General features: G+C 41.0%; 2 protein-coding genes and 2 non-coding genes across 5 annotated transcripts in view; 2 read left to right on the top strand and 2 right to left on the bottom strand.

Annotated features, from left to right (window-relative positions):
- Positions 1 to 16713, top strand: part of TEX2 (testis expressed 2) — a 44392-nt gene extending 27679 nt beyond the window's left edge. For both annotated transcript variants that reach the window (XM_053994967.1, XM_053994969.1), the window contains exons 4-12: positions 1130 to 1463; positions 2604 to 2851; positions 4172 to 4321; positions 5664 to 5763; positions 9386 to 9518; positions 13148 to 13270; positions 15163 to 15372; positions 15597 to 15717; positions 16533 to 16713. In XM_053994967.1, coding sequence (XP_053850942.1) covers positions 1130 to 1463; positions 2604 to 2851; positions 4172 to 4321; positions 5664 to 5763; positions 9386 to 9518; positions 13148 to 13270; positions 15163 to 15372; positions 15597 to 15717; positions 16533 to 16655 — 1542 coding nt within the window. In that variant the 3' untranslated portion in view covers positions 16656 to 16713. The remainder of the gene's footprint in view (positions 1 to 1129; positions 1464 to 2603; positions 2852 to 4171; positions 4322 to 5663; positions 5764 to 9385; positions 9519 to 13147; positions 13271 to 15162; positions 15373 to 15596; positions 15718 to 16532) is intronic.
- Positions 16714 to 19348: 2635 nt separating this feature from the next.
- On the bottom strand, positions 19349 to 19480 carry LOC128817056 (small nucleolar RNA SNORA50). Its single transcript, XR_008440092.1, has one exon. It is a non-coding gene; the product is annotated as a small nucleolar RNA SNORA50 (small nucleolar RNA).
- A 165-nt stretch (positions 19481 to 19645) lies between these two features.
- Positions 19646 to 19708, bottom strand: LOC128817055 (small nucleolar RNA SNORD104). Its single transcript, XR_008440091.1, has one exon. It is a non-coding gene; the product is annotated as a small nucleolar RNA SNORD104 (small nucleolar RNA).
- Positions 19709 to 21622: 1914 nt separating this feature from the next.
- The window catches only part of ERN1 (endoplasmic reticulum to nucleus signaling 1), a 32044-nt gene continuing 26114 nt past the window's right edge, over positions 21623 to 27552 (top strand). Inside the window, exon 1 of the mRNA XM_053994773.1 lies at positions 21623 to 21697. Within this exon, the coding sequence (XP_053850748.1) occupies positions 21632 to 21697 (66 nt within the window). The 5' untranslated portion in view covers positions 21623 to 21631. The remainder of the gene's footprint in view (positions 21698 to 27552) is intronic.

The following is a 27552-nucleotide window of genomic DNA, read 5'->3' as shown; positions in this document are numbered from 1 at the left end:
AGTGCATCAACAATGATGCTAGGACAGTTTTCCTACATGTTGTTTGCCTCCCTCAAATATGTCAAGAGTTGCCACGTGAAGTTGATTTCATTGGCATTGTTTTAAATAATACATCAATACCTAATTATTAAGGGAATGGATTTTTTTAATGTGCTGCATCAGTCGAGGGCCTTGGCAGTACAGATGTAGGAGGCAACCACACTTCACTTGACTGGAAGTGAGAGGGAGAGAGGGACCAAGGCAACAGTGAGGAAAACCTCCCTCTTTTTCTGAGTCTGTATGGAAAAGGAGTGTGCTGTCAGCTCTGCTTTCCATTAAAGGAAGACAGTGAAAAAGATAAAGAAAAAATTAGATTCCTGCCTTTTGCAGATTTGTTTTCCCATCATGAAGACAAGCAAAGCTGTCATGTGGGAGCATGGTGGTTCCCCGTGGTATCTTAGAAAAACTTTCAGTACTTCCCCCTACCCAGCCCCAATTGATTACAGAAGGGCCAAGTGCCCTGACTGTAATGAACAAAGGATGCCTATTCTTCAAGGTATTTGCCCACAATTTTTGGAGAACCCTGCTGAGTTTAGACCCTCACATAAGAATTTCTAACTCTTTTTTTTAAACCACTCCTCTAATCACTTGCATTGTCTTAATTTGATATAAATATACTGAGTTTAGAATATAATTATCTGCAAATCAGTCTTGTGGCTTGATTCTTATGTATTTGATGTGGCTGTCACCAACTTCAAATGCTTAATTTCATAAGGTGGGCATGAAAAGTTTGTGTTCAAAACTCAGTTTGGACTCTGATTATTTTATCTTGTTATCTATTTATCTCCCCATGGTCCCAGAAATAAAGTTCTTGAGTTTTCTATTTTTTTCTGCAAATCCATGAGAATAAGATCATCTGAATGAAAACAGAGTTTCTAATCCACATGGTATAATCTGCTTAAATGGCCTTTGTTTTAATTCCAAAGATGTCGTGATAGCAGTGGGTTGGACATCCACCAGCAATTTTGAGTCAGTTAAACTGGCAGATCCAGTGGGATCTTTATCTCCTGCATTCCTGTGTTCTTACTTGAGAAACATAGAGGATACAACTGAAAAATAAATTCATTTAACCCTTTCAAATATTCTTCAGATTTCCTTGGTTCCTAAGAGCCTGGCACGGAAACGCATTTGGAATAAGAAATACCCTATTTGCATTGAACTCGCCAAGCAGGATGACTTCATGGCCAAGGCCCAGACTGAGAAGGAGACTGCAGAGGAGAAACCTGCTGAAAAAGTGGACTCAAACAATGAGGAATCCAAGAAACCTCAGGATGGAGCAAAGTACACTTGCCAAAAGGATCAAGTGCTTTACCTCTTTGGAAGGACGGGTAGGGAGAAGGAGGAGTGGTTCAGAAGGTTCCTTCTCGCATCAAAGCTCAAGTCTGAAGCGAAGAAGCCACCCAGTTTGTGTGGGAGCAAGCCAGGTACTCAGATTTTGTATTCTTGTAGGAGTCTGTCAAAAGAAACAAACCAAAGTTACGTTTTGTTGGTGCCACAGTGGTCTTTACAAGCAAAAAATAATAATACCAAAGATACCCTTCTCCTTACCTTGGCCTATCATTGCCACCTTACCCCCACCTTTTTCCCTCTTGGCTCTATGCTTTCAAATATTATTATTGTTTTTAGACTATTTTATTTGAATACATGGTTTTCCAGTGACTGTAAGAACTCCTATCATATTTGTAAGGAGGATTGTTCAGTCTCTTCTTTTTCTGTATGTTGGAATTGATCTCAACATTTGCAGTGTTAGACTCAGTTCTCTCATTACCTATTCTTCCTCCTCCATCCTTCCTTCCACTCTAGTCTCCTGTAAAGGATAGAACTTTCTCATGGGTTAGTGTCACAAGAAAACACATTTCTCTGTTTAAATAAAAGATCCTGCACTAATATATATATGAATGCATATATATAAATATATATATATCTGAACGAACAAGCATTAGTCTATAGTATTGATCAATTGTTTGGAATATTAATTTAAACCCATCCTCTGATACGATTTTAAACCTGAATGACTCATGCTTTTCTGCCTTTATTCTCGGAGAAGCTTTTTAAAAATTAGTTAACATTATTGTTTCTGGCACATAACTTCTTGAAATGCAAATGCAAAATTAATAGCTAATTAAAATTCCAGTAGTCCTTCTAATTGTAACAGCCTATAATTAGATTAGGAAAAAAACAAAAAACTTGAGCCATAGGTGCATTTCAATCACCTGACTTTTATTTTAGGCATTCTCCAGCAGGGCTGTTGGGAATTCTGCCATGTGTTATACATATGTGAGTGTCCATATTTAAATATGCTATTGATCAGCTGACTCCTCCAGTCCCACACCCTGCTGAGTGCTGAATCATAGCAAATACTGGCTAATTTGGGTTTAGGACCAAATAACACACAGCAGTAGAATTTACTTTTAGTCTTTAAAATAAGAAAGCACCATGCTGGTCTTTTTTTGAGGAGAAATATCTGTGGAATAAACATGTTCCTTTAAAGTTTGATGATGCACTGTGGTATTTGGCTGTCAGATTTGTTCTCTGTTGAACAGATATTATTCCTTTGAATTTAGGGGTGCTGCCAGCACACAGCAGAACTGATAGTCAGTCTGGAGTTCTCACACACAGCCGGAGCAGCAGCAAGGGAAGTGCAGAAGAAATCACATCCCAGCCAAAGCACAAGGACCTGTCTGGCAACGTGAGGCAGAAAATGCTTCTGGACTACAATATTTATATGGCAAAGTGTGTTCCACAAGAAAAGAAAAGCCCTTCAGGTAGTCCAGTCCTCAGTGCAGACAGCAGCCCTACAGCTGTGAAGAAGGTAATACTTGTGCTCCAAAGGAACAGTGACCAGCTTCTGTAGCTCTTACTAATCCTTTGACCTCCTGGACTGCATTTGAGTCACTCTCAGTAAACAGGACCTTAATACTAAGTACAACACTCATAATAAACACATCTTTAATGTTAAGCATGACCACTATTTATTTAAAATAATAGTAATTCATATCCTGCATCTTTGTTTCCAGACTTTCATACAACACCCAGAAAAGGGAATAGGAGGCCATGGTGCAATGTATGAATAAACACATCTTGTGCTCCCCCAGGAAACATATTCTAGCCCCCAACCACTCCTGAAGCTGTGATGGATTTGCTGCTGAGTCTGGCACGTGTCAGAAGTATTCTATAAATAGATGAGCAGTGCTGGCAGGGAACCTGCGTCACAGCAGAGGCTCCTCACCCTGGCAGAGCCAGGCTGCAGCCCTTGCAAGCAGTAGCTGCCAAGAGATGATATTCAGAGCTGCAGCATCTACCTGCCTGTGATAGAAAGTGCTGCCTTTCTGCTAGCTTCAGGAGTTCTGCCTGGAATAATGTAGGGTGGTGAATTCTTCTGTCATTGCAGGCACTTAATATGTTGCGTTTCTTTCATGGAAACTTCCTGTTTTTTGTGGTAGTGTGTGTACACACCCAAAATTATATCAGCTGCCTTGGCTTTTGTGTGTGTAGTCAGTGAAGCAGCATCTGAATGTGTAATATTTCCAGGTGTTTCAAGATGGTTCTCAGGGAAACCAAGACAGAATTCTCTTGGACTGTAAACAACACCTTTAATGCAGCAGAGGGGACAATATGGTTTCCTGAATCCTATATGCAAATACTGGAAGGAGGAGTGTGATTCCCTGTACTGTGTTTATCATCTATTTGTGGTGTTTCTGAACTGGATTTAAGGATGTAGTGTTTGGTGTTGCTTCTGATTTTTTGATAAAACAAAGGAAGAGTAGAGTACCTGTTCTTCCAGATCTGACTGCAAGAGAGAGTATCTCTTACTGCAAACACAGTTTATAAGTCTGCAGACTCTGGGTTTATCTGCTTTTTCTGCCAGAGGTTAAATTACATACAACTTTCTCGTTTCATTGCCAGAGGTCAATCTATATCTGTGTGGTCTCATTCCCTCTGCTGCATGTCAGGCTGATGACAGGCTAGTGGCAGCCCAGCTGAGGCGTTTGTAAAGCTGCTCCCTGTGCTGAGCATTTGGTGTTCTGAGTTGACCCAGGCTCTGAACACTGAACTCCCCATATAAATCAGGCCTTTTCTTTCCTTATTTTATAGAATTTATAGAGCTGAATAACCTGCTTTATGTTTTCAGTTGCCAGATGCCAACGTGGAAGCTGAAGAAGAAGAACAGGAGGCCTGGGTGAACGCTCTGCTTGGAAGAATATTTTGGGATTTTTTAGGAGAGAAGTATTGGTCTGATCTAGTGTCAAAGAAGATCCAAATGAAACTTAGCAAAATAAAGGTACTTGATCTGGAGACTTGTATTATACACTCCTTTGAAGGAAGTGAAACACATAGTCTTTGAGTTTTAAAATAGTACAAGAAAGACTTATTTCACACTTACATGTAAAAGACAATGTGCTACAGAATGGTTGTTCAGTTTCTGATGCATGTTAACTTTGCTGCTTCTGTTTAAAATGAACTACAGCTGGATTAGCTATTTGTATCTGTCAAATTTTTATGTAAAAATTAAAGTATTATTGTATTTACATGGATAGAACTGCTTATATATGAAGAAATCTTCTTTGGGAAATAGTAGATTGCTTTTAAGGTGGAGGACATCAGGGAACCACAACTGTAGTGTGTTCCTGTTAACTTCAGACATAAACTACTTGCAGGAGGTCAGTGGGAGCAATAGTTATGGAAAAAGCTCTGTGGGGTGACAGGACACAGCTTCCATCAGCTGCACCATCTCAAGGGTGAAGGGAGTGGTGCTTTGGAGTGACTTCTCAGTCTCCCCCTTGCCTTCTGTAACCCTTCTGAGCAGCAGCAGTTCACCACTGCCTTCAGATCCTGATGTTTGGGGAGGAGTTTGTCTGTCCCTAAAGGCAAAGGAAGTTGTTGTCTTGCTTACAAAAGCTTGAAAATTTAGCTGCCAGCACCAGCTGTGAGACAGTGCTGCCTTTGCTTTGGGAAGTCACCAGTAGCTTAAATCTGCCCTGTCTGCTTCCACAATTGTGACAGCAAGCTACCCAGACATCTCACTGGTAACTTTTAAAGTGGAAAGATTGGCAATGGGGACTGGGTGTATTTTTTGATGTATTAAAGCAATGTCTATTCACAGGATATATGTCTTCTGTCAATTAGAAGAGTAAGATCGTGATTTCTGTGCCTCTATTTTACTAAAACTGTGATACAGATTTAAAAGCTAATGTTCTGTAAAAGAATTTGCCAAACATAAAAGAAGCTGAGACATTGATAAAGCATCAATGATAAAATATATGACTGAAGTTAAGAGCCAAAGAAGTCTTTGATTTTTATTCACAGTGAAATAGGATTTACACTTCATTCTTGAGCTTTTTACATACTTTGACTAAAAAGCATGCTGATGGTTTAAGATCAGCATTTAAACTTCAGCATAATTTAAAAAATAAGTTGAGATGCCCAATCTTTCCCTAAAAAGTTTTGAAACTGGCAGTTGTCAAATTCTAGAATAGTAAGAATTTTGTGTGATTATATTTGTGTTCTTTCACTGGTGACACTTCAGCTCAGTCCATTCCTTAAGTTTAATGAGCTTTCTTCTCTCAGGAAACTGATGTCTAGTCATAACATGTATTTGATTTTTTTATATTCTGTCCTTTTAGCTGCCCTACTTCATGAATGAGCTGACTCTGACTGAGCTTGACATGGGGATAGCAGTGCCCAAGATCCTTCAAGCCTTCAAACCTTCTATTGATCACAGAGGTAAAATACAAAAATGGCATGTGCTGCTACTGCCTTTGTATCTGTGGAGAACAGAATGTTGAGCTGTTTATCTTGTGCATGTCTTAGGTACTTATTCTGAGCTTATTCTGAGATACTCAGGGGTCTTTATTTCAGGTTTGGTGTAAATGTAATTCTGTATATATAGAATTGTGATAATGTCTTTCCATAGGAAATAATTACTGAACTAAACTAAAATTCACATGCAACAGAGATGCAGGCACTTACCTGATACTGTCAGGGACTGCAGAGGGCAAAGCACATCTCCTTGGGACAGATCTGATTCTGTACCACAGGAGAAAACAGGTTTGTCACTCCAAGAGAAGCTGCCTTCTTCTGAAAACAGGGATTCAGAAAATATAATTGTAATTACTGGAAAAACAAGAATGGTGGTGTTTTGAAAATAAACTTCAAAATACAGGATCATTTTATGTTCTCAGTGGTAAATCCAGCTTTTTTTAAAAGCTGGATGACTTTCATACTGCTGCTTTATGAATTGGAACTGTTTGTTTTCTATTCCTTCTGGCTTGCATATGGTTACATATTTGAGGATACTCATGTCAAATAATCTTGCAGAAAAGAAAAACTTGGTATAATGCTTTTTAGCTTCAAAAGCATTTATTCTACATGTTGAGGAGAGGTAGATGCCATCTAAGATGTAATCATAGCAGTTTTTAATTTTAAATTGTATCAGAGTTTCCTCACTCAACGTGAAGAAATTTCTAACTGGCCTAAAGGGAAATACTTCCTTGGAAAACCTGGTGTGGTGTCACCTGACCTCTGCAAGAATACCTGATGCATGGACTTTAGGAGGAGTTTATTAAACTTTAATACTAAAACCTTTGTGCCATTCAAATCACTGACCAAAAGCATGAGGATAGTAAGTGCTAACCTTTTCCCTCATAAAACTGAACGAAACAGACTTTGGGGTAATATTAAAATCTCCTTGGACATACAGTGGTTAATACTGCCTGTTGTATCCAAATGCTGTTGTTTGCCTTTATCTGCTTGAGACTTGCAACTCTTTGCAGGAAAGCCTTATCTGTAAAACACTTTGCTCTCAAGTTTTCCAAAGATTATTTTCCACTGAGCTTTACAAACAAAGCGTGTTTGAAAAGAGCAAACTGTTTGATTGTCATGAGGAACAAAATCTGTCTTTTTAAAGAGAAAGAAGAGTTGAGTAGACAGAATAAGCTGGAGTGCAGTCAGTATTTGGGGAACTAAAGCATATTGCAGCTTCTTGTCTCACACTTCCTGTGTGGGTCAGCAGGTTCTCCAGTGTTCTCAATTAAGTGGTTGCATCATTGGTAGAAGTTTTATTTGTAGTTACAGAACAAAGGAAAACTTTTTTAAATCTTTATGTGTGTGTGGCTTGTGGAGTGGTTTCATAGTTTCTTTTTAATCAGGCTTTCCTTTCAGGGTTCTTGTCAGTGTGTTTTCCTTTGCCTTGATTTAAACATTTTTTTTAATTCCTTTCTCTGTTCTCATAACTTCAGTTGTAACCAAGGACTGTAGTTGTAAGTCATGACATGGGATTTAGGAGCTGCTGAACACTTGGCTTCAATTAATTGCTGAAACAGCAGTGAGAGCAATTAGTTCCTTTAATTTCTTGTTCAGTTAAACTGTGACAAGCATTTATGGTAGGATTTCTAATCCTTTTAACTTCTTCCATACTGTTGAATGTGAACATGTGAACATACGTGTGAGCTTTTAGGGTTTTTAAGAGCTTGTAGTGAGTAATTACTGGAATAACTTGTTCTCTTATTATACTTAAAAGGACATAAACAAGGGGATGATAATTGGATCATCCCCTTGGATAATTGGAAATGCTTGTTTTCATAAGAATATATGTATTTCTTGGTAAGTTGGCCTATGGATAAATGACTTTGTTTATTGGGAAATGTGGGGGGAAAAACTCTATAGTTTCAGGGCACTATTCAGAATGAACACTTCTAAGTTTTTGGGGTTTTTTAGTAAGTGTTTGAGGCAGTCATTTGAGGTAGCCTTTTGTGAGGCTTTAAAGTGCAGTTACTAATTGTGATGCCTTTGTTTCATCAGTATTTCTTTTTACCAGTGCTTGATTATAAAGAAAATACTTTTTTTGTTATATGCCTTCTCTAATTAGCTAAATTTAACACACAATGTTAGAAAAAAAAGTCTTGTTTCTGTTAATACAGTCCTGCTTGGATGACAGCATATGCTGTGGATTTTACTGTAATTCTGTCAAGGCTAGGGAACCAGAAAACGGAATAAACTGTACCATCTGCCCAGTTCTTCACTCCCTCTTCCTCCCTTTTTCCCTCTGGAAAAAGTGTATAAACATTTTCTGGTCAGAAGGAATTTTCCCTCTCAGGAATGGCATCCTTTGCTTAATTTGATCTACTGTTAAAATGATATTGATGATTGAGTTCTGCTGACTTACTGATTATCCAAAAAAATCTATTAAGCTGTTTTCGTGATTTTTATTATCTTACTGACACTTTCCTACTGTAAAGAGAAAAAAATCCTTATAAGCTTGTGTTTGAGTTCTTGTGTTTGGTTTTTAGAACAGTGTTAGAAAAAATGTGATGAAAAAGAGTTATTTGGGTTAGTAAAGCACCAACTCACCTTCATCCTGCTTCCAGCATGTAACCTCACAGGGTGCCAGTGACCAGGTCTTTGGGAGCTGCCTGTGTTTCTGTTACCACAAGTGGGTGGAATTATGATAAGGATATGTTTTTGCAGAAAAGAAAACAGTAATTCTTTAACTGATAAAGTGTGAATTTTCTAGAACAATTAAACACAAAGAGTAGTTATCATTTGTCCTGGTTTCAGTTTTATTCACCATTAATTGCTGCCAAATAAATAAATAAAAGTGGAATGGGTCAGTGGTTGATGTGCCAGGTACTGGTGAGGGAATGTTTTGTTCAGCTGCAATATCTGGAAGAGGAAGAAGTATAATCTGTGTTTAGTGGCATCTGTTTTCTAACCTCTGGGTGACAAATCCTACAGCTTTGGTGCAGGGTTTCACTTAAAAGGCTTGAGCTAATCTTAAGGTATTCCCAAGGCAATTCTTTTGGAGATTGCAAAAAGCAAATAGTTTGCACAGACAATAGGATTTAACTTCATATTGCACGTCTAGAATTGTCTCAGTAATGACCCTGTTTACACTGAATCATAAAAGAATGCCTGTAGCTCTGTTACTGAAGGAACCTTGTCATAGATCTTCAATACACCACTGGCAAAACAAGGGGCAGCAGGTTGTGGTGTGAGAGAAGCAATATTGCTCTGGGATTTCAAGTTGTGCTTCACTTGGACAGCGTCAGTGATGCAGAGGAGTGTCCCCATTACTGCCTGGCTTGGAGCAATGCTGTAAATAGTTTTGAAGTGAATCCCTGATGGTATTCTATTTCCTTTATCTCATTTCACATCTTTTAAGCAGTTTAGGTGTGTGTAAATCACAGGGTTTTTTTTTTTTTTTAGACCATTAGCGATACTCACCACTCTCTATAAATCCAAGTATGGCTTGGATTTATATCTGGCTTTGTTCCATGAGCTTAATGTGATCAGAAAGCTTGCTTTGTGATTGCTCTTGAAGTGACATCTTTTCTATTGTTTATTTTAGGACTATGGGTTGATTTGGAAATGTCCTACAATGGATCTTTTCTAATGACCCTGGAGACCAAGATGAACTTGACCAAACTTGGCAAAGAGCCGCTTGGGGAAGCGTTTAAGGTTGGCGAGATCGGCAGGGAAGGGTAAGGGATGGCAATGGTGCTTTCATTGTGAAAAGATGGGATTTTCCTTGTGTATTTGCAGCTCTGGCTCTGCAATAGATTGAAAGTAGTTTGGGGGATGTTTCATACAAGTGGGTGTGGAATGTGGCTTTTCTGTGCAACTTTATTGTTTGGTTGTGCTCTTGATAAATAATTTTAATGAAAGGCTTCTGTGGTACAATTATTTTATATATATTTCACTTGGGTTTTAAAATGTCCTGTGCCTAAAATTTCGTATTGTCTTATGCTTGATTTGGGGTTTAGTCAGATAAAACTCAAAAACTGGAGATACACACATGCAGAAATAAAGATAGACAGGTGTAACAGGCCTACTGCAGCATGGTACATGCAGCTGCAGCTGGAAACCATGGAGTAGTAAACAATGTGGAAGGTAAACAGACTCTAATTGTTATGTAAAGATCTTTTCAAAAGCTTTATTGCATCGTGGGAGTAATCACATCCTTGCTTTAGTCTCTATTTTCCCTCCTAGCCATCTTCTGTTTGTTGGCTTTGCCTAAGTGAAATGCCTTATGTAGATGAACTAATTAGCAGACACCACACAGTAACTTACCTCCTTTGTATTTGTGCTTTCCCTCTCATTTTGGCAATGTTTGAATGTCATCCATTGTCCATTTGTATTAACCTAGTGAGTGGCAGCTATCGAATATCCATCCCTGGATGGATTCACTCACAGCTCTGAGGTCCATTTTTTTTGCTGCTATTTTCTCTTTGTACCTATATCTGCAGGCCCTGAACAGTAGGTGGTCTCTGATTTAATGTACAACCACTGCCTGCAAATCAAGAAAATAGTCTCTAAATCTGGCCATTTGTTTAGCTATGAACAAAATTGTATGGTCTTTCACAATTAAGGTACTAGATGCCTTGTATACTTATGTCATAGCTCTGACCACTTATTCTGAGATAGCTTGAAGTAATACTTACAGCAGCACTATATTTCAGTGCAGTCATGACAAGAAAATAAATGTGAAAACAACTAATGGCTGAATGATCTCATACACTGGTAGAAATTCAGAGGATTTTAAATCGACCTAGATTCTCATTGTCACTGCTTGAAATAAATATTTCTGAGTTTACATCACTCTAACTGGTAGGTGTGAATTTTTCAAAATCTGTTTAATCCTGCCTGCCCAAAAAATGGGGGATAGAGGAGGAAATGTCTATACAAATCAAATTCTTGCTTTTATTCTCCACCCCTTCAGGATTTTCTTTGTGTATTTTCATATCTGCTTAGTGCAGGAACAGCCTCAGAAATAATTAGTGAACACTCTGATTCATATTTAAAAATCAGGTTGCTGCTGGCTGAGCTATAGGCACCCAGCAAGGCAGATTTAAGTGCCTGTAGCCAAGCAACCAGTTACTTGAAGGTATCAGCATTAACTGCATTGCTCCCTGCACAGGGCTGGGATGTTTCAAAGCTCAGGGCCAGGTAGCAGCTTTACATAAAGTCTAATGTATTCTAGTTTGGATGAGGGTTTTTTTTTGTTGCCTTTTTTTTTTCCCTTAAACAAAATGGATATTAAATAAATTAAGGACTGAAAAGTATAGAACAGTTTGATTCTCATCTATGCCTTCCAATGTGTTAGTTAATTTTAATTCCACTGGCTTTTTAAATTATCAGTTGACAATTGCTGTGACAAATCAAATTACTCTGCATGTGTTTGCATCCATGGTCACGTTGTAGTAAATGATGCATGTTGGTTGCTGAGCTCATTTCTGGCCCTTACTAGCTCAGAACAAACCATCTCTTGAGATGCAGTAACCACAAAGTGGTGTGAGAAAGGCACCTACTCATCCAGAGAGGAGGGGGGACAGCTCTGGGGTTTAACTGTCTGTGGCTCTTGTCAGTGTGAAGCAGGACAAATGGGTCACTGTTGCACTTGCTGTTTGAAATAGAAGTGAAGTGTGCTGAGACACAGTCTGGTAATGCTGTCTTGCATGCCTTCTCAGGAAAATGCTGCTCTTAGAAAGGGTAGGAAACTATTGAGTTGACAATTTTATAAAAGTAATACATTACAGATGCTGCTAAACAGGAGTTGAGGCAAAAGCAGGCAGGTTAACCCAAAGTTACTGCAGCTTCTTAACCCATCAGTCCTTTTGGCTTTGTCGAACCACATAAAAACAAACTGACAAATGGCAATTCATAAAAATATTGTGCAATCTTTACAGGAACAATACAGTAGCTCCAAAGTGATTTTTTTCTGCCAGTGTTTGTGTCATATAAATGGTCCATTGTATACAGAGCTCCCCTGAAATCTCACTCAAGCTTATTTATTGTTGCTTTGTTTAATGCGAGGAAATCCTGTGGTCTGAGCCACTTGGTGCTTGTGAGGCACTTCAGAGGACCCCTTCAACTAGGAAATAAAACACCTTGTTGTAAGAAGGTGACACCTTTGGAAGACCTGAGAATGCCCTGAGCACACTTTGAGCTGCCTGCTAAAATGTGCACAGGAAAGAGGAGTGAGGCCACACCCTGGTGGAAAACGTGCAGTTTGAATCTGACCTAAAAACGTGAATTTCTGGGAGGAACAGCTCCAGCTTTGCTATTTGGGCCAGTGACAGGCACCACCCACCACCCCCACGTCCTCAGGGAGGTGGCTCAGTTTGGTTTGCTCCTTCACTCCTCTGCAGGTACAAAATGCTGCTCTGGATAGGAAGAGGTTTGCAATTCTGATTCCACAGGCTGGGTGGGAAATGCTTCAGTGTGGGCAGGTCCTGGGATTACTGCTCAGTGAAGAAGGAGTCTTGTGCACTGTGAGCTGCACCGGAACCGTCCCCTTTACATTAGGACTTCATGCAGCAACCACCAGTTTGTTCTGTGTACAGAATAGCAGGCAGTGGCTTCAGTCCATGCCTTGTCTGAGGTTATTAATGCTTTAAATGCATTCCAAGAACACACACACAAAGAAAGAAGACGCAGTTATAAAGTGTATTCTGAACATGCTGTAGAGTATTATATTCCTGGGTATAGTCCCTAGGGCTAAAGCCATATGCTTTTGAAGCCTGTGTTGTGTAACTGTTTCAAGCTCTTGCATTCAGTAAAGATATGTTAATTCTGAAGTGTATCCACTGTATCCTTCTCTCATTTAAATCCGTTTAAAAGATTTGAATTTTTTCTTCTGTGTATGTAAAATCTTCCACAGTTCAGGTCTAGGAATTAGTCACTACTGTGTGGTATTTTGTACACAAAGGGCAACACTTGTTTATTACTTCACTTTTTTCTCCATGACGTTCAAACTAAATGGTATGTCCAATCCTAATTCTGCTCAACTCATGAAAAACCATGAGCAACAACAGAGATGCTTCCAAATGTATTTTGAATAATCTCCACATGTGATTTGAGTATGTAGAATAGCCACCCCCATGCCAGCCTCTTTCATCTAGGATTATGTTCCACTGGGGAAAACAGATTTCTGTTTTGAAAGCTGGTTCTGCCAGACTGGCTTCAGAGTGGTTTTGGTTTTGTTCTTTTAGATAGCATTTATAGAAGAGGGGAGGGGACAGTTCAGAAACCTGTAATGTCAGCCAAAGCTGTACAGGATGAATAGCTATTTAAGGATATTGCATTTGACCTGGAAATTGCATTGTTTCAGTTTCAGGCCAAGGGCGTATTGCCTTGCAGACAGCGATGAGGAATCCTCCAGCGCTGGCTCTTCGGAGGAAGATGATGCTCCTGAGCTGGCAGGAGAGAAGCAGGTGACCCCAGGAGCAGAAGGGTGAGCTGATTGTTAATCCTTCCCTCCCCTCACACCTGATAGCTGGTGCCAGTCCTGTGATGCTCTTTGTCCCCCAGAAAGGCACAGTGTGAGTCCGTCCAAGCAATGAAGCAGCCCCAGTTGCCCATTTCCAGAGCAGAGAGCAGCAGTGGAGCACCCCAGCCCTGCAGGGACTTCTCCCAGCTGCCCTGGACACGTCCCAGTCCCTCCTCTGTTGGATTGCTGGGAGGCCAGGGAAGCTCTAGGGACCTTCCCCAGCATGTCCTTCCTGATAGCAGAGCCAAGAACAGGATTTTGTGTGAAAACTTGCAGTATCTATGCAGTTATTACCCCGATGCTTATCCTGCCGATCCCTTATTTCCAGCATTCCATTTTTCTTTCCTTGAAGAAAACAACTGTTACTCAAGCCTGTTTTTTCTTGCTCAGTTTTGGTTTGGTTTTTTTTTTTTTTTTTTCCTTGAGGATTTCATGTGTCTGGACTGTGCAATACTGCCCTCTGATGCTGTGCATGGATTTCAAAGAAAATTTCCCAACATCAGTGATGCCACATCATTCCTTGTTTTGGCTGCAGCTCTGATTTTTTGCTTTCAGCATCTGACTGCAATTATGCCATGCAATGAGAAAGCTGAATGTCTGAACCCAGAATGTCTGAGACAATCACAATGTTTTCTATGTCTGAATATATCTTAAGTGATTTTTACAGTGAATATAACAGCAGATTCATGAGTTATTCAAAATGTTCCAGAGAATTTTAGTATTTTACTCCTGAACACTTCTGAAAATTGTTTAAAGAGTTGTTTGAATTATTGCAGTTGATGCATTTCATATCTTCTTGAAATTCATAGATCATATAAAGAACTCTTTATCAAGAGATCAAAGAGGGAGAATGAAGAATCTTAATGTAAAATACTGAAAAATTTTTCTTACACCTATTAAAAATCTGCATTATTACCACTGTAGAATCTGATGGGAGAATAACTTCTTTCTCTGGGTAAAGATACAGCTAGTATAAAATCCCAAAGTCAAAATTATTTTCCCTTTTTATATCAGCTGAACAGTTTTTTGTCTTATGTTGTGCTCAGGACAAAACTGTGTAAGTTTGTGTAAGAATAATTTTATTTTTTCCCTGGATAGGAAAATGTCATTTCCTTAGGAAGGTTATCTCTGCTACGTAACAGCAAGAGCCACAATTAGACATGATATAGTGTGTGGAAAATACCAAATGCGCTATTTTTGGAGTGTGTATTTCCAACATGAGATAGGGGTAAGAAAAAACATATTCAGCCCTTAAAGCATGTGTTTCAAAAGCCAGGAATGCTGTCTGACACAATTGCCAGGAAAAGCCCACTTTCTGCAGACATAGTTACCCATTTTTGGAATATTATTCCACCCACTGCCAAAACTGTTTCCTTCTTCTTTTACAGCATACTTATAGTTGTAAATGCTACAGTACCTTAAAATTAAAACATTTTAGTTCAGCACACACAGTTAAATAATTAGACACAATGGTTGGGCCTTCTGTGCTGATGATTTGTGCACATCTTGGTGTATCAGTGTGTCTACAATTTTTTTGGATTGGTAGTAGACAAGTTGTCACTTCTCATGCCAGCTTGCTGGCATTAGTGATCTATGTGTATTTGCAGCTTTAAAAATTGTTGTGTTTCCAATGCTATCTGGGAAGGAGTGTTCAGACTGAACAGTTTCTGCCAGACACTTGTAGCTGACAGAATACAGCTGCTGGGTGCAGGCCCTAGGATGTACTGCTTGGCCATGTATCTGTTCAGAATTTTTATATCAAAAACCTTAATGATTTAATAGAAAATCCATGTCTGTCTTAGCAAATAGGTTTAAGAAAATAATCTTGATGTCCTTTTTCTATTCTCTATCTAAAGGTATGTTGGAGGACATCGGACAAGTAAAATCATGAGAATTGTGGATAAAATTACGAAGTCAAAATACTTTCAGAAAGCAACAGAGACTGAGTTTATTAAGAAAAAAATTGAAGAGGTCTCCAATACTCCATTGCTGCTAACAGTTGAAGTACAGGAGTGCAGAGGAACACTAGTGATTAACATTCCACCTCCACCCACTGACAGAATATGGTAAGAGGAGCTCAGAGCAGAGCTGGGCAATGTTTCAGGTGTGCTACACGAGGGGTTGCAGCTAAGAAAAAAGGTAAAGCCTGGCTCAAGTGGGTTGTGGGCAAGGAGCAGGAAATGAGTTGTAACTGAGGTAGGAAGTGCTATTAAGAGCAAATTGTTACAGGTTTAAGTACTTATTTTCTTGGGGTGTCTGTAGTAAATCCTGCTTTGTGTTCTCTCCCAAGGTACGGCTTCCGAAGGCCTCCCTACCTGGAGTTAAAAGCGCGGCCAAAACTTGGTGAGAGAGAAGTTACTCTGGTTCATGTAACAGACTGGATAGCAAGGAAACTGGAACAAGAGTTCCAGGTGTGTTTCCTTTACATTCTCCTTTCATTGCTGATAGTTTTGGTCAATTAAAGGGGTGGGGTGTTTAATTTTCACATGTCCCCTACTTTATTTATAACTAGTCATGTCCTTCACTGCTTCGGGCCAGTGGGATGGATGTTGAGAGCTCAGCTGAAACTGACTGCTGGGACAGTCTCAAGACTCACATGTAGACCTGGGTGAAAATCTATTTTAGAGATGAAAATGACATTTCTTTGAAATAGGTACCATAGTTTGCAGTACTCAAATAAGAACATGATCCTACATGTTCTTAGATGATAGGGGGCCAAACTGTTGCCTAAAATTAAGAACAGACAAGGCACTACTTTCTCTTACTGCTTCCTTTAAAGTATTTTTTTAAAAATCACATTGACCATAGTGCAAAAACAAAGAAGCCCCCTCCAAATACATGTAGAATAGGAATAGTGACCAGCTTGATTCTGGACCCCAACCTATACAATCAAGCAGAAATCAAAATCAGTTATTTTAATAAAAGTGCATTTTGAAAGTATATGGATGGGTAAGAGCTGAGAAAGCAATTAGGAAAAGTTGGTGATGTTTCCTGTAGTGCCATTTTAATTGAATGAAATATGTAAAGATACTAATATTTGAGTTTCATTTACAACTGTAACACAACAAAATGGTTTCAGTTAATGGGCACTGCACTGACTCAAACAATGCTGAGCTTGAGAACCTTTTCTCTGTAAATGTATTGCATTTTTTAAACTAAAATTGGAAAAACAAGGTTTCAAGTGACATATGTAATGTAACTTCATTCCATTGCATCTTTTCCCTAGAAAATCTTTGTCATGCCAAACATGGATGATGTCTATATTCCTTTAATGCACTCAGCCATGGATCCCCGCTCCTCCACATGCCCTCCTCAAGATCTGAGCACGGAGGCCTCTGATCAACCATGACATGTGAAGACTCTTGCAGTTTACAGTATTATAAAAGTTACTCTCATGGTTTTATAAACTGTGCTGTAGTTCTCGTCCTTAACTCGTGCCACTCTCCCCCCTCCCAAGGACTCTTTTCCCCGTTCCTGTGTGCTCACTTGCCTGGTTATTGTTCCCGTGTACTTCAGCTACATGAAGTTCCATTCCATTAAGCTGTTGATTTATTTTTGTACTGGCTGCCATCAGGATTTTAACTGGGAGAATGAGGTGACCTGTTCTTTGTGGGGAGGGAGGAGGAACTCAAATGTAACAGATCAAGGAGCTTGTTGATGCACCTTTTGTTCAGCTTGTTTTCATGCTATGTTAATGTGCATTAAAGCATCGAAAAGTTGTTTGGCAGCAAAGGAATTGCGTGCCAAATGGAAAAAAATCCTAAATAAGGAACGAATTTATAAAACTGGAAGAATATTTTTCTTTCTCAGGCAGTTGGAGGTGTAGAATGAACTGTTTTATGTTCTTTCACTTCTGCAGTCAATAGCTTGTGTCAAGCAATCAAAATATGAAATGCTTTCAGGATAAAAGAATGTAAATTGGATGTATAGGTAATATTGTGATTCAATGTGCTATATACACATTACTTTTTTCATACAGAACTTGTGCTTTTTTTTGGGAAGCAATTAGCCATAAAACACACAACTATCAGTGAAGGTGGGACTGTCAGATTTTTGTACACGAGGAAAGAAAACTGGTAAAGCCATGAGACCAAACCATAGCAAGCCGCCTTATAGTGAGGTACAATCACCTTGGTTCCTGATTAATTCTGAATGTTTATAGAGACATGAGCACACACACAAGTGTCAACACTGCACATCTCCAGGAGTAGTGACCTAACTGTGCGCAGAGCCTCTTGCTGTGATGAAACACCCAGTTCTTTCTGACAGGAGTTTGTTGCTTTGAGTCTTTTCCATTGCACTGTGTTTACACCCAAGGCATGGGCCTGGATCCTCAGTTACAGCCCAGACACGACAGCACCTGGTGCTTGTGGAAGCAGCTGTGGCTGACAGATTTTGACTCCCATGCATTGGTTTCTTGGACTTTATGGCATAGGAATTCAAACATTGGAGTTGTTTGAGCTGATCATGATTAAAGACTTTCTGCTAATTAGTGGCCAAAACTAAAGGGGAAGGGGGAACTGCCTTTCATTTGTCAGGTGTAATGAATCAAGGCTAAATGTATGCAGTAAATTCAAGGTTTGAACACTACATATCCACTCCTTAACACTTAGTATTTTTCTGATACTCAGTGTTGCCATGGATGTCAGAAAATGTTTTAGTTTACAGAGAAGGTGAGTTTTGGCTCTCCTTTTATAACATGATTTTCTTTTTTTTTTTTTTCCAAGTAATTTTTTAAGAAATTTTTTGTATGTTGTGTTGTCACATTTGATGTAAATCAAAATTTCCATGTATAACTTGATGATTTACCATCTCTAAATGAAGCTATTATATTGAAGGTTTTTTAAACAGCACCTTGCCTGAAACAAAAGCATTTAATATATTTAAAATTAATTCTATATTTGAACACCTATTTTGGTTACCTTTAACTAAAATATTAGTAGTTATATTTGTTACCTGAACTCCTCCTTGACCATTCCAGGCTGTGTATATTCTGGGGTTTGCTGATTTTGTAGGCATTATTTGCCTTTCATGAAGTCTGCATGTCTTGTACGCAGGTCTTTTATATGAGTTAATTTCAATGTGCAATAACTAAAGTCAAAGGACTAGATGCACTAATGTGTAAAGATTTAGACTTACTACACAAGATTGTCATACTGCACTTCATAAACTGTGGGTAACTACAATCTGCTTGCTTTGTTTTATTAAATAAATTTATCCCATGTCAAACAATTTAGTAAATTTCATTTCTACAGCATTTAGCCACTATCTAGTGCAAGTTGTTAAAATTTCATTAGAAAGGCAGCTTCCTAATGTGAGTGTGCCCTGTGCATTGCAGATTTATATATGTACTTGGTGGTTGTGGCATGACAGTTTCAGGGTTAACCAGTGCTGAGCTCTGCAAGGAAAAGCTAAATTTAACGTCATGAAACTAAAGTTCACCACAGCAGTTGTTGGTATTTGTGAGGAATATACTTTAAGAATGTTTGCATACCTGGTAAAACTGTGAAAGGGTTACCAGCAGGTAACCCTTACACAACAGAGCTGACACACATCCACTTCTGCCACCTTTAAGAGCCTCCAGCACTCAATGATCCCTTACACTCTGCCCTATTCCTGTGAGGTTACAGTCTTTGTACTAACAGAAAACGCTGTACCTCCCGGACTTAACATGTATAAAAAACAGCGGCCCTTAGGAAGCTGCAGCTTAGTCACGACAATCTGTGAAGTTGTTTTGCACCACGTGCATGATGACTCCCAGCCCTGGATACATTTCTCCTGCCTCCAAGGGGTTCACCGAGCTGCTCTACTCCTGCAACAGCTAGGCAGGAATCCCAGGACTTCTGTTCCTTTTTTTAAGGTAACCCTGAACTACTAAAGGAAAACTCCAGCCGTCGCCTCAGTTGGGTTCAGTCACAGTGAACCGCGTGAGTGACCGGCTCTGCTGCGGCCCCGGCACCGCCCTCCGGCCGGGAACGGGCTCCCCTCGCGGAAGGGCAGGCAGCAGGACGCGGCAGAGCCCCGACCCCCGCACTCACCAACAAATGTCACTTGCTTTTAAAAGCGCCGCCCGGGGCGGGCCGAGCAGCGCCAGTTATGAGCAAGCGCTTCGCTGTAGCACCGCTGCTTGGCCGGCGGCGCCAGGCGGGCACCGCCGGGTCAAAGGCAGTGCGGCACGCGCGGAAGAACCAGCCGGACGCGTTCTGGGTGACACAAGCTTTATTTACCGCCGCTCCCGGCCGCCGGTCGCCGCACGGGCCCTGCAAAACACCGAGAGTAAAGGGGAGGTTATTGATGCGGTACACCCCGGCCGCCCCGCAGGGTGGACGCAGCCGGGGCGCTCAGCAGTAGTTTTGCTTCACGTATGTCAGCAGTCTAACACGTGTCAAGAGACATCACCGCGGCCCGGCCCAGCCCCGCCGCCCGCCCGCCCGCTCCGCCGCCGCCACCGCTCTCACCCCACTGCTCACGCCGAAAGAAGGACCCAGCATCCGCCGCGCTCTTTTTTATAGCTAGGCTAGCCCCGCCCTCCTCGTCTTGCCCAATAGAATTGGAACCCGGGGGGCACGTGCCGATCTGGTTGCTGTTGCGCACGAAGCTGGGCGGGGCCGCATGAGGGCAGCGGGCGGGGCGGCACAGGGAGGGCGAGCTGAAGGTCTGAGGGAGCGCGGTGGTGTTGTGTTGTCTCCCCCGCCGTGTGAGGCAGCTTTTCTCCTTTTCAGGAACAGTAGCACTTTTCTGTTTCTAGTTTGCTCTAGCGCTCTGTTGCTGTGAAGAAGTAGGGCTCAGTATTAAAAATATAAAAGCCCCGGTCAGATCTGCCCCTGCAGAGGTGGTTCCTGAGGGGAGCAGCTGGGAGCTGAAGGTGCTCACCAACACTCGGCTCCTCTCCCACCTCAGATGGTTTTAGGGTTTTTTTTTTTAATCTCCCGTGAGGCCTTGGGAGACACTCGTGTGAAATAACTCCAGCTTGGATCTGGCGCACTACAGCGTTTATACAGCAACTGATAAATTCCTCCTCTAATGTAGCAGGGTGCAGGGTGCTGCTGCCATGGCACACACAGGGACACAAATTCTTAAAAGTCAAGGCCGCCATAAACAAACACTTCAGAGAACTGGCATCACAGTGTGGTTTGTAGCTCCAGCATGTTTTTATATATTCAGATGTATAGGTCAGGTTGTCATTTGGACAAGGCTCTGAGGCACAGGCTGGGATTGTTGGGGTGTACTGTGCAGGAGTTGAACTTGATGATCCTCGGTCCTTTCCAGGGAAGGATATTCTGTGATTCTGGGCGATCGTTACATCTGCCCACCATCAAAGGCACACTCACTGCGTGAGCGTGTGTGCATATGGCATACCCAGAACTCCGTGTGCCCTGTAGCTCCATTAGTGATAGCACTGTTAAAAAGCAAACAATATGTACAAGGACAAAGCGGCTTTGTTATATAAATAGGTGGCTGAACACTGGACCTTTGCCAGGCACTCTAAATTTACTTTCTTCTGTTTAAAGCTTCTTCCATTTGGTTCAATACTTTTTGTGTTTATTTTTATCTGTTCAGAGAAGCCTGGACCTGTTTTTTTGGTTCAAAGGGGCATACTGGGGCTGTTTTTGCATTTATTCAAGGCCTTGGAAGGCACAGCGTTAACAGTCTGTCAAAGGCAGGAGCTATGCTGAATACATTCTGCATGATCTGTTCTGAAAATACAAAATCAGTAGGAAAACCAGAATCAAAGAGTCATCAAGGTTGGAAGAGACCTTTAAGATCATCAAGTCCAACCGTCTACCCAGCACTGCCACTGTAGCCCCCCAAACCATTAAATATCACTCAGTGGCAGATCCAGATGCCTCAAGCACCTCCAGTGACTCCACCAGCTCCCTTGGGCAGCCTCTTCCAACGCCTGACCACGCAGTTATTCCGGGCAGGGTGGTGTCGGGGGAGGAAGGCGACTGACTGGTGCTGCCTGGATTTAGGTAGGTTTTTTTATAAAAACAAAGCAGCAGTAGCCAGCTGCCACCGCACCCCGCGGTTCCCATGGGGCTGCCAGCCGAGCCCCGGAGCGGGCGGCGGGTCGGTCGCGGCTCACACGAACGGGACCGGCATCGGCGCGAAGCTGCGGAACATCTCTGGCGGCTCCCGGGGCCCCGGCCCGGCGGCTGCCCGGGCGGTCCCTGAGCGCGGTCCCCGGCGCAGCCCGTCCGCCCGCGGGTGACGTGCGTGTCCCGGCCGGGCGGTCCCTGAGCCCGCCCCGCCCGCCGCGGGGAGCGCCGGACGCGCCGCTCCGGAGGCAGCGCCGTGCGGGGGGAGCGGCCCCGCGGTGCAGCTATGGAGCCGCTCCGCCGCCTCCTCCTCAGCCTGGCCGCGCTGCTGCTGCTCCCGCCGAGGCTCGCGGTAAGCCCGGGCCCGCTGGGCCGGAGAACGGCAGGGGCAGCCGGGGCACGGGGAGGGCCGCGGGAGGGGAGCTGGGGGGGCTCCCGCCGGCGTTAGCGGAGGTTTGCCGGGGGTGCCCGCAGCCCGGCGGTGTCCGCAGAGCCAACACGCCTCCTGGTCCACTGTCGCTAACGCCGTGTGCCCTGTGTGCGCAGGCCAGGGGCTGCAGCCCCACAGCCTCTCCCAACCCAACAGCCGTGTACCTGCAGCTGTGCCCCACCTGGCATGTAACCTGGACGTGTGTATCATAATCCTCTCAATATGAAAATACAGTTAATTTCACACGACGCAGTTGTAAAAAGTAGCACAGATAAACTTTTGAAATAGTAGTACAAAGAAACTTTTGTAAACTGGAACTATGTAGATGAGTCGGGAACCAGTGAGACATGCTAGAAGGTCTGCTCTCTCCCTTAATAAGTAAGGGGATTTGGTTTTTTTTCTGGAAAAAAGCCCACACATTGTATTGATATGTATTGATAACCAAATACATGTGACTGTCTACATACCCTCTATTCTGTCATGGCATTTTGATAATTCTGTTTCCAGAGCAAATGCAGCAATGTGCATTAATGTACATGTGGTTGGTTGGGATCCAAACCCACAGTTTTAAATTCAGAGGTGGAAGACAAAGTGCACGAGTCACTGCCCTACAAAACCTCTTAAGAAATAACAAGGTTGGTTATAAGGTATTGCAATAGGTGGAGCAATAAAAGTGCATGGAATAGGGAAACTGGTGCAAAGCAGATGGAATGCTGAGCAGATTATTTTTACAGAGGTAATAATTTTAAACAGTGTACTTTACAGTGGGTGCTGTCTGCTGTGTGTGTACTGAGATGGATAGCTAACTTCAAAAATTCACTTCTGAAGGGTGCGCTTGTTAGCAGGTTCTCCAGATCAGGAGACAATGAAAAGGCCATCTGGCATTCACTGTTTCCATTCTGGTCAAGTGTAGCACAAGAAAGCTTTAGGTTATGTTCTTTGATGGATTGTTCATTGTTACCTGAAAAAGCTGCTGTAATATATGGGGTTCTAGTTCAGGTTAAGCAAAGCTGAAGGCTTTGTTTTTCACCTGCAATGTAATAACTCCACTCCCTTCTTTAGAAGTAAAGTAAACACATTAGCAGTTAAGCTGGCAACATACCTAGTCCTGTTACTTCATTAGGAAACTGGAAAAAATTAAATGGAGGCTGTCAACAAGAATTACTTTACAGTCTTTATTGTAGAGTGCTAATGTGTTTGTCTTAGACTGGACTGTAAGGCTGGACTGAGGTCTCATGGTGCTCACAGATTTGGGTTTCAGATTTTGCAAGGAAAATACTGATTTGCAACTCACTGAGTTTTAAAAACAGTCCTGAATAAGAACATTAAGAAATATTTTTAAATACCTAAAATAGTTTTGAAATCAACAGATTATTGCTAAATTTTATATAATTTTACTTGCATAGTCACAAAAGACTGGACTCGTGTCCTGGTAGAATTCAGCCCATTTTTTCTCTAGATTTCCCTCTTCCCTTGGTTTCCCTGCTCTGCCGTCTCACCTCAAATCAGTGTCTGAGTTCTCAATTTCTGTTTCTTTTCTTGGCTCTTATCCTGGTCTTTTTGGTCTGTGAGCTGCAGATCCTCACCATGACTTCCAAGTTGAAATCTATTCTGTAGTTCAGTTGCTTTTCAGAACTAGTTTTCATTCCTCTGAACTTAGTCCCAGTCATCTCACCTGTGAATAACCCATTTAACTGTGGAGGCTTATTTAAAACTATTCATGTCACTTGAATAATAAACTCCCATGAGGAGGACTGACATACAAGTCCAGTGTTGAGGTAACTTGAAAACACGACGTTGCCTAAAGATTTTGCAGATTGTTTTTTCTGTAGATTTCTTTTAAGAGTAGTGGTGGCGATCTGCTGTTTTGTAAATTCTTTGGCTGATAAATGTACTCTTTGTTACCTAATATCCCATCTCTAATATTGTTTTTTTAGTTTGTATAAGTTCATACAAGGTCTTCCTTTCGTCTTCCTTTCTGACTGTTCTTTACAGACAGGAAAATGCTGTTTCTTGCTGTTTGTGTGACACAGTTTACAGCTCTTGGAACTGCCCTCCAATGGATGGGAGCACATTAAAAAGGTGAAATCTCAGATGAAGCAATGAGATACGCAGTAGAGCTGTCAGTAAATTACATTTACCATCAATATTACACAGTAATGATTTACATCTCTCTTTAGAGTGAAAAATCTCTGTTTTTTATGAGCCCTGGGATGTTCCAAACTGTGCTTGTTTCTCTTTTAACATGGAGTCAGTGCAACTGAAAAATACCAACCTCCCTGGGATTAAAGTGGCATTTGGAACATGGGTCTGTCCCCTCCTGCAGCCAGTGGGACGGGTTTCAGTGCTGGGTTACACTGTGTAGGCAGCGCCTGACATGGAAAAACCCCGGCCTCAGCCAGGTGTTGTTTCTTCTGGTGTGTTCTTTATCTCAGCATGAGGTGTTTGGCCAGGGAACTGATTGGTGTGAAAACCCATGTGAGACAGCAGAAGGTTTACAGAGGATGTGTTCAAGCACTGAGTTAATTAATACGTTTTATTTGATGCAGATCTCCTTAGTTGCTCAAAAAATAGTATAATATGGTTTGGAGGTTTTTTTGGTGGCGGAGGGAAATGTAAATTTGCCTTGCTCACCTAAATTATCATGAACAACTCTGTCCTGAGAGTATAAATTCATGTGTTTAAAACTCTGCTGTCATTTGGGTTGTTGGTGTTCTTGTGGTTATTGAAATAAATTTCTAGTGGAGAGACCACTCCAAGGTGAGTCCAGGCAGGGAACAGTTGGAGTGGCCGTCCTGTACTGCTCAGTTTTTCCATTGCATGGAGGGGTGGGTGTATGAATGGATGTTTGAATGAGAACTCACTGAACTGGGTTACAGCATGATGAGAAATGGCTAATAAAGACATGTTAGAATTCAGTTTAAGATTAAAAGATCTGTAGATTTGATTTTGCTTTCTAAAGAAGATAAAACATATTTTTGTCAACTCTCTTTCGTATCTTAACTGCATTATTAGTTATACTGGAAAACTCCCCCCAGTAGTTTACTGAATTTTACAAAGACTTTCTTCATGGCCTGGTTTTATCATGCACAGGGAGTTTTAGCCTGTAGCCTGGCAGTGTAATGAGATAGCTGTCAAAACCAGAGTAATGATTCATAGGCTATCTGTGATGAATATGCCAAGTGCTTGCAGTGTGTACTAATGTCTAAAAATACTTTGCTTTGCGTCCTTATTGGTTTACCAGCTGTGGTTCCAGTAGCATCAATTATGGTATAGGCCTTTTGTTATTGTGGGGATTGTGTCTGGTGCTGTCAATGCTGAAGTTGGGTTTTAATAGTTTTTGAGTAAAATATGAATGCACGGCCTGATGTTTATGAGGCTAAGTATGGAGTGAAGAATATCAGTGGGTTTTTTTCCTTGAGTGATAATTTGTATCTTGTCAGCATTTTGGTTTGGTAAGCGAGGCGTTATCAAAGAAATTAGAAGGCTGTTATAGTTAGCAAACCATCCATTGTTTATCATCCATCAGCCCAGCACATTAAGTTTGGTGCATATGTATTCCTATTTCAGACTCGAAAAAGAAAATTATTTTCCTGCTAAGACGTGGCACAGTTTTGTTTACTTGTGAGCACACAGTTATCTCTATGAAATCAGTAACAGTTCTTGAAATCAGCACACGCTGTCACTCATGCAGGGTCACTGGGAAGTGTTTTCCTGTAATTTATTCATACTTTGAAGAGCCTCTTGTGGTATCACCCCCACAGCAAAACGTATTTCTGGGTTGCCAGAGCTGTAACCTCAAGGAACTTGGTGGCCTGATTTTTCATCTGCTTTTCCCACTGACTTCAGTGTGATTTGTGCCTTCGTGGTGACCTTAATTTCAAAAATGGTGGTTTTAGGCAGATGAATAATTAGAAAAAATTATTGCCGTGGGAATCTGTTTTCTTCTAACACAATAAAACAAACTAAGGCATTGTTTTGCTAACCCTTAGAAAAATTTCAGCTGTTGGGGTGAAAGATGCTATCACCTTTGACACTGAACTGCACCACACACACACACACACACACACCAGAACTTGTTCTACAGCTTTCACTGACCTTCGCTTGACTGCCCGGTCCTTCAGAATTGTTTTGAATCATTTTGTTACTTGGATTTCTAAAACATTTTATCTAAATATATGGTAGATCTAGACTGAGGGGAAGATTCTTATGGGAGACTTAACCAGTATATATAATTTCTTTTTCTATTAGATAGTATATTTCTATTCTAGCTTAAAAATGCTGTTTTCTACTTAGTCACAAATTTTAGGCTGTTACAGATTATTAGCAGTCAGCTTTAAAACTTTTGTCAAATTTGAATCCAATGAGAGCTTGAAAATTTGTCTTTTGAATTAAATTATTAAAATTAATTCTAAAGCAGTCCCCATGTAATTTCAAAATACTGTAAGTCGTTAACCTTATATTGCTGTTGATGTGGAAGATTGTTATGAGTACAGTCTGTCAAGGCAGTAGAAGCTCTTACTGAATTCCAAAGAGGGTATGTGTTAAAATAGATGTTGCAGTTTCAGATGAAATGAAACAGGGAACCAAACCAGGTTTTCCTTCCGTTTCATTTTCTTTGTTCACTAAATTATGTTCTTTTTGCTTAGTTGTTTCATGTCCTGACATATTTTTTTGGAGTCAGTTGATGTATCTTCCTAGAAATAGAATTGCAATATGAAATAAAAGTCTCTTAAGAATTTGCATTGCATCACAACAGTTGGGACCTCACCCTTGCAGGGAGGGAGGACAGGATCTGTGTTACCAGTTATTATAGAGTCGGTCTCAGGACTGAGATTGTGATGTCTTCTTGTGGTGGAGAAAACTCTTACATACTTCACAGAAAAATCAAAACAAGTGTGTCTTGTACATACAGATTTTTATAATTTTTTTGTTTTTCACTGCAGTGCTAATCCCAGGCTTTAATTAATCCATTAATTAATTAATTACAAAGCTTTGTGTTCAAAATAAAATCTATTCAATATTTGCAACTTTGATACTTCAGTCTCTAACCACTGATAAAAGTCACGAATAAAACCAAGATAAAGTACTTTTAATTTCTCAGTCTGGGTGAAGCACAAGTAATTATCTAAATAATCTGTTCAATTTTCTATCTATTGCTTGATAAAATTTGAAAGAATAAAGCCTTATTTCCATATTATTATACTAACTCCCTTGCCTTCTCCAAGTGACTACCGTAGATACTGAACAAAATAAATGAGCAATATTGCATAGCAAAATACAGAGTCATTGGGTTTTTTTTTAATTTAGGTCAAATGCTTCACCTGGGTCAGTGTGCTACTGAGCTGGGTAATGTCAACTGCATGATAGCATGTGCTTTGAAAATTATGAGTGAATGGATGATTTTAATAATGGCATTTTATGTATTTCATCTGTGTTCAAATACAAATTTAGAAGTAAGGGAAGAACTAATGAGATTGGCCTTTATTCAGTCTTTCCCCCAAAGGAGATGTTATCTTCAACACACAGGGTTGCAGTGACCACATCAATGTGACTTTGATAGCTGAATATAAGAAAGCCCTTCAGAAGAAGTGAAACCTAAACATAGACCTGAGGTGGCAGGGGGAAGGGGTTTGAGGGAGAGCATCAGAAGATCTGTGTATTTTACAGGGAAACGATGCATGCATGTGGCAGGATCTCCTTGTCAGAGGAATCCCAGGGCCTCTGTGCTGGTTTCTCTCCCAGTGAAACTCCTTGGACAGGGAGTGGAACTGGGC

Source organism: Vidua macroura, chromosome 19 (genome assembly GCF_024509145.1).
Source record: "Vidua macroura isolate BioBank_ID:100142 chromosome 19, ASM2450914v1, whole genome shotgun sequence".
Classification (NCBI taxonomy): Eukaryota; Metazoa; Chordata; class Aves; order Passeriformes; family Viduidae; genus Vidua; species Vidua macroura.
Note: the sequence above shows the minus strand (reverse complement) of the source record. Positions and strands in the feature narration are given on the sequence as shown.